The sequence below is a fragment of the Dromiciops gliroides genome, chromosome 4 (assembly GCF_019393635.1).
Source record: "Dromiciops gliroides isolate mDroGli1 chromosome 4, mDroGli1.pri, whole genome shotgun sequence".
In the NCBI taxonomy this organism is placed as follows: Eukaryota; Metazoa; Chordata; class Mammalia; order Microbiotheria; family Microbiotheriidae; genus Dromiciops; species Dromiciops gliroides.
The window spans coordinates 93,074,425-93,086,434 of record NC_057864.1 but is presented as its reverse complement, the minus strand read 5'-3'; the positions used below and the strand labels follow the sequence as shown (position 1 = coordinate 93,086,434).

The 12,010-nt window shown below is 34.7% G+C and overlaps 1 protein-coding gene across 3 annotated transcripts in view; it reads left to right on the top strand.

Moving 5' to 3' along the window:
* The window catches only part of KCNT2 (potassium sodium-activated channel subfamily T member 2), a 545,987-nt gene that overhangs the window by 410,679 nt on the left and 123,298 nt on the right, over window positions 1–12,010 (top strand). Inside the window, exon 16 of one of the 3 annotated variants that reach the window (XM_043999339.1) lies at window positions 8,105–8,161. The exons of the other annotated variants lie outside the window; for them this stretch is intronic. Within the exon in view, the coding sequence (XP_043855274.1) occupies window positions 8,105–8,161 (57 nt within the window). The remainder of the gene's footprint in view (window positions 1–8,104; window positions 8,162–12,010) is intronic. 3 annotated transcript variants of the gene reach the window in all.

The window sequence follows — 12,010 nt, the reverse complement described above, 5'->3', positions numbered from 1 at the left end:
ATGTGTATTATTTTTTGGTTCTTATGTCACTTTGTATTATGTGGGGACCAATTTTTAATTAGTTAGCTAAGTGGCTCACTGCATTATTGGGGCAAGGAAGGAGACCGGCAGCCTCCCTCAAAACAGAACAGGATTTATTTTAACAAGAATGAACTTAAAGAAAAAAATCACAAACAGGAACAGTAGGATCAAGGGAAAGGAAATAAAATGGGGAAAGGGAAATTATACAACTTGAAAAAATACTACCGCCCAGGAATCAGCTGAGAATATGCAGCAGAACTCCTGTTGCCTTCCAGCATACAGCTAGAAAGCCCAATTCTCCTCCCCCAATCCCAGAAAAACCCCACACAGCCCTAGCTAATGGGATGGCCACTCTGACAGTGACATGACTGCCCTCAATAGGCTTCCAATCATTATAATTTTGCCAGGCCCATGTAGGCGTCCTTATGTGGTGATGAAGTGAGGTACCAGTTCCATGGCAAGAGCTACAACCAGTGGGTGGAGCACCGTGCGGTTTGTGGGGCCCCATGCCAGTGCATGCTGAGGCATAAAAACCTCAAATAACAATTAATTCTTTACAATTAGTTCATATTAATCTTCACATGCTTCTCTGAAGTCATCATATTCATTATTTCTTATAACAGTAATATTACATTACATTAATGTATCCACAATTTTTTCATCCATTACCTAATCAATGAGCATTCACTTTCCCCTGCCACCCACCAACCCTTCTACTTTGCTTCCTCAAAAAAAAAATGCAGTTTGTGCATATAAGGACCTTTATTTAATTTTAAAAAGATATATATGTATATAAGTATGTGTGTATGTATGTATGTGTGTGTATATATGATATATATACACATACATATATGTGTATGTATGTGTGTGTGTGTGTGTGTGTGTGTGTGTGTGTGTGTGTGTGTGTGTGTGTGTGTGTTAACCTTCATTTGGCATATGCCTACCATTAAGGTCTTAGGGTCAAAAAGAGTTGTGCATTTTCGTCACATCCTTAACATAATACCAAATTGCTTTCAAGGATAGTTAGAGACGTACCACCAGTATATTAGTGTGTCCATTCAACAACTTCTCCAACATTTACTAGTCTCATTTTTTTTATTACCTTTGCCCATTTCATTGGTTATTAGGTAAAAGCTCAGAATGCAATTCATTTTTTAAAGGAATGAGAATACAAAATTACATAGCTGAATTTTCACTTCCCAGAAAAAGTTGTACAAGAGAAAAGTTTCAAAGAAAAGATACCTTGCAAAGGCTAAAAATAATTCAGATATTTTTGAACAGGTTAAGAAAAGCTTGGTTCCAATAAAATTTGTTTAAAGTTTAGAATGAATGCCAATGTATGGTGTGTATACTGACACATTAAGAATCTTTGCTTTCTTGAGTGCAGAAACTCTCTTTACCAATGCACATAACAAATTGTACATAATTTCTAGCCTTGGCAATTTTACTGCTAGTTTGATTAGAAGAAGAAAAGAGGGGGCGGCTAGGTGGCGCAGTGGATAAAGCACCGGCCCTGGATTCAGGAGTACCTGAGTTCAAATCCGGCCTCAGACACTTGATACTTACTGGCTGTGTGACCCCGGGCAAGTCACTTAACCCCCATTGCCCCGCAAAAAAAAAAAAAAAAAACGAACAAAAAACAAAAAAAAAGAAGAAGAAAAGAAATGAGTACAAAACTTAGGGGAACAATCACAGGAAGCTGAAGAAAAATAAGAAGAGGTAGAGGAAGTGGTAGAGGAGGAGGAAGAGAAGGCAAAGAAAAAGAAATAAGAGAAAAAAGGAAGAGGAGGAGGGGAGAACACAAACGTATGAGTAGAACCAGAACCACAAGGTTATGTTTAGAAATAAAAGAGGGCCAAGATGGGAATGTGCCTTTTGTGAATATACATGTAGAATCTTGGCATTGGCTACATTTAGGGAAGGGAAAGCAGGTAGATAAAATGTTAGCAATGGAGGACATTTTAGAAATATCTCTCACATTAGATGTGAGGATCCCAAGACTTACCCAACATGACAGCAAATAGTAGTTGAATTGGGAATGAAACACAGATACCACCATTCTCAATTCAGTCTTTTTTCCTTTTAGACTGTCATTTGATTGTGTGTGATCAGAATAAGGTAACATAATGTTTTATAGCCCTGGGTTCACGTTTTTTTTTTTTAATTACTTTTTTAATACTGTATTTTCTTTTTGCCCAATTACTTGTAAAAAAAAATTTTGACATCCATTAAAAAAAAAAAAGTTTGAGTTCCATATCCTCTCTTCCTTCCTCTCTGCCCTCATTGAGAAGGCACACAATTTTATATTGGTTGTACATGTGCAGTCATGCAAAACATACTTCTGTGCTAGTCATGTTTTATGAAAGAAAAGAAAAAAGAAAGTTTTTTAAAAGTATGATTCAGGGCAGCTAGGTGGCACAGTGGATAAAATACCAACCTTGGATTCAGGAAGACCTGAGTTCAGATGCAGCCTCAGACACCTGACACTTACTAGCTATGTTACCCTGGGCAAGTCACTTAACCCTCATTGCCCACCAAAAAAAAAAAAAAAAGATGCTTTAAGGCAAGCAGAAAGCTGGGAAATGATTTTTACAACCAGTATTTCTGATAAAGGCTTCATTTCTAAAATATATATAGAACTAAATCAAATTTATAAGATGCAAGTCATTTCCCAATTGAGAAATGGTCAAAGGATATGAACAAGTAGTTTTCAGATAAAGAAATTAAAGCTATCTATTGCCATATGAAAAAATACTCAATCACCATTGATTAGAGAAATGCAAATTAAAACAACTCTGAGGTATCACCTCACACCTATCAGATTGGCTAGTATGACAAAAAAGGAAAATAATAAATGTTGGAGAAGCTGTAGAAAAATTAGAACATTAATGCATTATTGGTGGAGTTGTGAACTGATCCAACCCTTCTGGAGAGCAATTTGGAATTATGCCCAAAGGCCTATGGGACCGTTCATACCCTTTGACCCTGTGTTATCACTGCTAGGTCTGTATCCCAAAGAAATCATAGAAGAGGGAAAAGAAGCCACATGTACAAAAATATTTACAGCAGCTTTCTTTGTGGTGGCAAAGAATTGGAAACTGAGGGACTGTCCATCAATTGTGGAATGGGTGAACAAATTATGGTATATGAATGTAATGGAATACTACTGTGCTATAACAAATGATAAGCAGGCTGATTTCAGTAAAACATGAAAAGACTTAAGTGGACTGATGCTGAGTGAAGTGAACAGAACCAGGAGAACATTGTACACACTAATAGCAACATTGTATGATAATCAGCTGTGTTAGACTTAGCTTTTCTTAGCAATACAATGATCGAAGACAATTCCAAAGAACTCATGATAGAAAATGTTCTCCACATCCAGAAAAAAGAACTGTGGATTCTGAATGCAGATTGAACCATGCCTTTTCTACTTTATAGTTTTTTTTTCCTTTTTTTTTTTTTTTAGGTTTTCCCCTTGTGTTCTGATTCTTCTTTCACAATATGACTAATGCAGACATATGTTTAATGTGATTGTACATATATAACCTATATCAGATTGATTTCTGTCTTGGAGGGGCAGGGAAATGAGGGAGAGAGAAAAATTTGGAACTAAAAATCTTATGAAAACAAATGTTGAAAATTATCTTTACATGTAACTGGAAAATAATAGAATATTTTTGTGATTAAAACAAAACAATTATGCCTCGATCTCCATTCAGACTTCATCAGTTTTTTCTCTGGAGATGGATAGCATTTTTCATCATAAGTCCTTCATAATTGTTTTGGATCATTGTATCCTGAGAATAGCTTAGTCATTCACAGTTGATCATTTTATAATATTGCTGTTACTATTTTTAATGTTCTCCTGGTTCGGATCATTTCATTTTTCATCAGTTCATGTAAGTCTTTCCAGGTGTTTCTGAGAGCATCTTGCTCATCATTTCTTATAGTGCAATAGTGTTCCATGACAATGATATACCACAATTTGTTCAGCTATCACCCAATTGATGGCCTTCCCCTTGATTTCTAATTCTTTGCCACCACAAAAAGTTGCTATAAATATTTTTGTACACACAGGTCCTTCTTGGTTTTTTAATTTAATTTATGGGGGCAGGTAGGTGGCACGGTGGATGGAGTGCACTCTGCTCATGTATTTTATTTACATGGAGTTAGATAAACTTAACAGATAGATACAACCTTGTAAGGATATGATTCCCTGACAAGCAATTTAGAAAGTTTTGTTTGAAACACTCCACATCCATCACTTCTCAGGATATTTAGACTAAGAGATTATATATACTAAAACACTGTGAACTAAAGTAAAAAATGGGTGGATCTTGATTTTGGCCCAGTATTTTACAAATGTTTTATTGGATATTAAGATGGTTTGATAGTGGCATATAGCAAGAGTTTGTGTGTGAGATAAATGGAGCATCCAACATTTAACAGAGTGACTGACACATAGTAGGCATGTGATAAGTATTAATTGATTGATTGTTCCAGTAATTCAATATTTATATTTTAATAAACATTTGTTATAAATGCCATTTATACTTTTCAACCTGAAAATTAATGAAACAATGAATAAAGGAGAATTAAGGTCTTTAATGGGGGCAGAGGAGCTATAACTTGGAGTATAGAAAAGCAGATTGCTAGGAACACCCAAAGATGGGGACTGAGGACAGGGTTTATATGGGGTAACAGAACAGAGTGGGCTCTGAGACTGCCCTTCGAAAAGTAGGTTTGTCACAGATAGAAATTACTTAAAGTAAATGAACCTTTTTACATAATAACTTAAAGTCCAGGAAGTAAGCTTGGCAATCTTTGAGAGGGGGATAGTTTATTCAGGAGTGCCAGAAACCAAATCAAGACTCTGGAACTGACAAAGATTGGTCAGCCTCAGGCAATGAATTAGCCATGGAATGGGGAAGTATTTGAGGATTAGTCAGTTCTCAGTCAATTGTGGTTAACATACTATATTATGCTATAATATGTAGAAATATTACATATGTACATATAACAAAACATTTATATTTTATATATTTGTGTTATTAATATATTCAGTAAGCATCAACTTTGTAAATGGTATTATTCTGTGTTCTCAGGAAAATGCAAAGATGAATAAGGGATAGTCCCTGTGTAAGTCAGTAGAAAGCATATATAATCAACTTTCAATAAGCTATTGTAATAAAAGAGGCAGATAATTGTAAAAAAAACCCATCCCCTATATTTGGGAGTTTGTAATACATTATACTACTTTCACCCTACTCTTTGAAAGATAACATTAATTAGGTTTCACTTAATTCAACATAAAATTAATTTGCATGATCCTGTTGTAGGTATACAGTGGGACCCCAAGAAACCTAAAGATCCCAATCCCCAAAGCCAAGGGTAAAAACAGCTCTCTCTCCCACCTCAAGTATGAAGTGTGGCAGGACATGACCTCAGTATGCTCATAAGCCATATCAAGTTCTTCAAGATGATTGTACAAGATATGGATGGGTGTTGCATATCTTACTAATGCCCCATTATTCCAAAATTCCCTCCCAGTTCTTTGTAATGCCCCCACCCTTCCCTTTGTCTTGTAAAGATACAAAAGACCAGTCTTCTCTTACTCCAGAGGGACAGTCACCAAGGTGATCTATTCCCTGGCCATATTTCTCTCTTCTAATAAATCTCTTTTTATTTGCAAGATTCATGATAAGCTTCCAATTCTTTGGGTGAGCTGGCCCCCTGAACCAGGTTGCAAGTCCCACCCCACCCCAACAACTCAAAAATAGATGAACTGAAAACATAGGGAAAATGACCAAAAGTTTCCTTGTTGACAAACTAATTTCTGATGATTTTTTAAAGAAAATGTACAAAATGTATCATGTAAACATGCCTAAGGGGAATTTACAATACTTAGCTATAATGAAAATGTGTTTTATCTATTTTTCTCGAGTATTATTGTTAGTGGGGTAGTTGTCATCTGGAGTAGCAGGAAGGAAAACAGGAAATGTAGAAGATATTTCTTTTTCTAGAATTGAGACAAGAAGACAAGGCAAGGAGAGAGATATGATGACTTGGAAGATTAGGACTAGAAATTAACTTTCCGTAAATTTAGAAATCCACAATCATACCTGAGAGGGCAAAAGGGTCACAGGTTAAAACTTGTGAATTTTCTTGTGACAGAGAGAAAGGCAGACTTACACAAAGTGACTGAGAGAGAATGCACCTAGTCATATTTTAGCTCAATTTTTTGCTATTTGGAACATGGAAGTGAAGGAAAATTATGAAAATGTTGCAAAAATCATTAAGGAGGCAATAAAATTTAATAGAATGATTTTGAAATATATTTGTAAATATACACATGAATTAATTGGATAAGGAAAATGAGGTTCAGGGAGGTATGTGCTTTGCCAAAGTTGATATAATTAAAAAAGGGTCACCTGACTTTTTAATTGTCACCTGACATTTTAATTAAGTCACCTGACTTAAACACGTGATCTATTAACTCTAATTTTCTCTTCACTATTTCAGTTTTTGGTGGTAAATCATTAGGAACAAAAGCCAGATGAATAGGCCATGTGCTTCCAAATATCATTTCCTGTCCAATTCATTTGTTTTGGGTTCAATTCTTGAGTTTAAACTGACCTTATTTATAATTTAAAGTTCAGAAACTGATCATCATATACATGTTTGTATACACATGCAGGAAAGCCATTTCATTGGTGATGGTTATATATTGGACTGTAGGCATGTGGATTTTTTATGTAATATATAATATAGTAATATGAAATATTTCCTGCCCTTCAGGGCTGTGTGTTAAGTTTTCTGTTGTTCAGAGACACTGGACCATCAAGAGACGCATAGATTATAGAACAAAAAGCCATGAAAGCAGTAATTTTCATACTGTGAACAAAATGCTGTTATTTCTAAGCTTTCCTGCTTTCATTTCCATTGGATTTCTCAGGAAATGATTCCTGTTTAATGTCCTAGTTGGAAAAATCAGGCCCTTTGCTGTACTCTTTATCTTTGCTGTTGAATTTTTGATATTTGAACACTTAGAAAAAACAGCTTCATACCTCCATCTAGTGGCAGAACATTGAAGACACCGAAGGCTTGCTAAATTTCTTTTTAAAGTTCAGGATTTCTGTCTTGGTGATTTATGAGAAGCAATTAAGCAATTAAGCTATTTGAGAATAAAGGCATGTAAAGGATCCCTGCTTAGAACCTTATTATTCCCATTTTATGGAACTTCAAGAAAGTACACCTAATTAGGTTGTAATTAATGGGTCATTAATTCTATGACCCATTTTTCCCTCCTTCCTTTCCCCTCATTTTCTGAAAGAAAACTAGCAAGGGAGAGTAAAAGTCAGTTAATATCTATGGGAAGTTAAGTTGTTACTTTATTAAGAAGCATGGAGAAAGTGGAAGACATAATCAGGAGTGATCAGCGTTTGAATTTTTCCTCCTATTTTTAATAGTTGTGCAGCTTGTAGATAAGGCATTTACCCTTCAATTTACTTATTTGTATAAGAAGGTTTTATAATTGTATTTACTCTGAAGGGTTATTGTGAGGCTCGTGTGAGATAAAGTTTTTAAAACACTCTATCAATCTGAACTATTTGTTGCATTTCATACCTAGGAAGGTATTTCAGGCAAACTTTCAATCATGTATTTGCAATGATTAATTTTCAATTTTACAAAATACTTCTTTAATAATAATAATTATAGTCAGAATTTATATAACATTTTTAGGTTTCCAAAGCATTTTACAAATATTATCTCATTTGATCCTTAATATAACCCTGGCAGGTAGGTGCTATTATCTCCAGTTTACAAATGAAGAAACTGAGGCAGACAGAGGTTAAATGACTTGCCCAAGGTCACTTACCTAGGATGTGTTTAAGACTGGATCTGAACTCAGGTCTTCCTGACTCTACATCTAGTCTATTCATTATGCCATGCAAATTCATAACATTTAAAGTGATGTTGAAAACAATATTATGCTAATATGTGCATGTTTTATTCTGTAAAAAAAAAATGAGAGCTTACTAGTTTCTTTGAATTGATATGCTTCATGTGATCTTTGCAGAACAGCACCCTGGGAACTTTTTAAGCAACTAACTGGAACCAAGCAGACTTTAAACAGGTGAAATGCTTTATCATAGGGCAAAGATTAAAATCTGCCATATTTTACTTTTAATTACATCCATAACCTTGTGTTTACCTAGTTGACGCTCCTTTCTTATTTTCAATCAATACCTATATAAAATCAATGCATCCATCCATCTATTCATCCAATATGTATTCAATAGCAACTATGTACAATTTATTGCTCTAGATAGTGTGGAGGATACAAAGAAGGCAGCTCCTGTTTCTAAGACTTATGATTTAGTAGAAGAAATTTGAAAAGTGAGAAAAATACCCATTAATAAAGAATAACATGAAAATGCAATGATTTACAAAGTAGTTCATCCACATGAGGAAGGGATCATTTTTTAAAGGGTTAGTGGTAGGGCCAGAGTAGAAATATGGTATAGTGGCTTTTGGAGAAGTAGGAAAGATAAGAAAGAACTTCATAGAAAAGCACATTTGACCTAGGCTTTGGGAGAACAGTAGAAATTAGTGAGGTAGAGCTGGTGGCTTATGAGGCCCATCAGAACAATCATTATTCATAAATGTGGAAACTAGAAACTGTTTTTGAACTTTAATAGTATATTATCATTTTATACCTTTTATCTATGTTTACAAATGCCAATCCAAATTAATTTTTTTTCATAAGGTAAGCAATGACATATGGATATGTCAGAAACTTCTAACTTTCAGAACAGTCACAATTCATGAGAGGAGTGATATTTCAATTAGTTCAACAATCTCCAATTACTGTTTGGTTGGATACTCCTGCTACTGTCCCAGGTCACAACTTCTTTAATACCTTGCAGATGGTCTTCACGCTTTATTAGGGTCAAAAATCTCAGCCCTCTTTGATTGACTAGAGGAAGAGCCTCTGAATTTAACTAGGTTGGTTCTCAAGATTGTAGTCACCAATAGGTCAATTCTCAAAGGCTTGTAGGACTTAATGGACCTTGTACCCCTTTGTTGTTGTTTGTTTTTGTTTATTTGGTGTGGTAATTGGGGTTAAATGACTTGCCAAGGGTCACACAGCCAGTAAGTGTTAAGTGTCTGAGGCCGGATTTGAACTCAGGTCCTCTTGACTCCAGGGCTGGTGCTCTATCCACTGTGCCACCTAGCTGCCCCACCTTGTACCCTTTTGGAATGGCCCTCATGAAATCAGAGCCATCTTTAGAACTTGATAAAGACAGCTGTGTAGATAGTGACTGATCAATTAAATAATAAATTATAACCAAACAAGTAGTTCTTTGCCTCAAAAGTGATATCAAAGTAAATTAATTTGACAATGTTGTTACTTGAATTGACTTGAAACAACTTATTATAGTAAATAAACACATTTAAGGGATAAGCATCTATAATTAAGTCTGGTTAGTTTTTTGGGTTTTTTTAGTGAGGCAATTGGGGTTAAGTGACTTGCCCAGGGTCACACAGCTAGTAAGTGTTAAGTGTCTGAGGACGGATTTGAACTCAGGTAGTCCTGACTCCAGGGCCGGTGCTCTATCCACTGTGCCATCTAGCTGCCCCTGGTTAGTTTTTTAGTGTATATTTTGGTAAAAACTACAATAAATTATTTGGAATATAAGTTTATTATTGAGAAATTAAAGAGAACAGAAAGTAGGAGCAAAGATATATCTAATACTTAGAATGAAGAGGAGTTATACATATGTCAGTGTAGCAATGGTTGAAGGAATGGCTTACAATTAGCAATTGTATTTGCATACTCTTAGACTTTTATTCCATAGTATATTAAATGCCTGATATAGCTTTAAAATTATAATATCATATAATCTTAGTATTTGAAGAGACCTCAAAGATCATGTAGTCCAACCATTTAAATTATTCATGTATCTTCTCTATAGTATTACTGCCAAGGGTTCATTCATGTGCTAATGAATTTGATGCTATTCTTTCTAAGATTACATACAAGAAAATATGAAAAAGAATCAATTGAACAAAATAATTTTATATTTAAATCTATTTTTTTCTGGACCTATTACTTCATGGGTAAAGGGAATCTCTGGTATAAAAACTCCCTCTACTGATACAGATAAGTAAGCATCTTGCTCATTGTCACACAAACAGTATGTGTTTCAGAATGAACTTGAACCCAATTCTTCCCAATTTCGAATCCAGTTCTCAATCCACTATGACAGACATATGGATTCTCTATTTTTAATTTGTGAATGCAAATTTCACAGAGACTTAAGTCAAAGATCCTGGCCTCTCTTTTGCTTCCTATCTTTGTAAGACCTTGGAAGTCAATCAACTACCTGTGCTTTAGGTTATTCATCTATAAATGAGGGGTCAATCTAGAATGTCTAAGGTTCCTTTTGGCTCTGATCCTATGATCTCCTCTTTTTTTTTTAGTTAATATGAATCAAAATACTTCTTACATATGACAATTTAAAGGCATGAAAATGTGAGTTTCTTCTATTTTTCTCTAAATTTTACTTGATCTTCCATTTATTCCAACTTTAATACTCTTTAGCATTATAATTTTTAATCTGTCATATCTGTTCATTTCAGTAATAGCTGAAATATTTATATGATGTTGAAAGATCTACAAAGCACTTTACACATATTAAACTTAAGGGACTAAGTCCTTAAATATCCTCTAAGTAGAATGTAAGCTTCTTGAGAAGCTTTGAAGTACTTTTTACTTCTATTAAGCAAATGTTATCTCATTTAATCCTCACAACTACCTTGGGAGGTAGTTGCCATTATTTTATACATAAGGAAACTGAGGCAAACAGAGGTTAAGTTAGTTGCCCAGAAGTTACACAGCTAGTAAGTATCTGAGGTTGGATTTGACCTCAGGTCTTCGTGACTCCATGTCCATCACTCTATCCACTGTGCCATCTACTATATGCAAGTCACTGTGCTTGTCAGTGAAGAAGACAAAAATAGGCCAGTCCTTGCCATAAAAAAAGCTTACATTCCAAAATATTTTTAGTCATTACTATTCATTTAAAAAAAAATAAAACATTTACTATGTGTCCTCCTATTTGTAATATACTTTTTAGAAACTGAAGTTGATACAAGGATAATTTCTGATTTCAGGCATTCATAATCTATCCACAAGGGCTTAGAAGATAATAATAGTTGGGAAAACAATTCTACTAATAATGGCTAAAGAAGCCTCCATGACTGCATATTTTAAATACTAACTTTTATTATAAAGATGAAAGATAATATAGCAATCTGAGAGTATTAATTCTCTGTTTATATTTATATACATATATACATAAATATATATACATATACTATATATTCTCTGTTATATATGTATTGTGTATGTGTATATATATATATATACGTATATATACACACTCCCAAAATGGATCAGAGGCTGATCAGTTTGTTTTCATCCTCTCCCCAGTGACAAAATGAGGATCAAGAAAGGGGTGCAACAAAAATTGACAAATTAGTCATTGTGGTGATCATTGAAATGAATCATTTTTAGCTATGTTTGACGCTCTGTGACCCCATTTGGGGCTTTCTTGGCAAAGATGCAGGTGTGATTTGTCATTTCCTTCTCTAGCTCATTTTGCAGATGAAGAAACTGAAGCAAACAGGGTTAATTGACTTGCCTAGGGACACACAGCTCACAAGTGTCTAAGGCTGGATTTGAACTCAAGTTTTCCTAAATCCCAGGCCTGTGCTCTATCCACTGAGCACCTTAGTTGCTCAAATTAGTTATACAATATCTTTGTTCAAAGATAAAAGCTTCTAATTTAAGATGCAAATGATGGCATATTAAAAAAGATAGCTTGACTTGGAATCAGGCTGACCCAGCTTCCAATCCTACTTAGTAGCTGTATGACTGTGGTCAAGTGAAAACTTCTCTAAGTATCATGCAACTCTC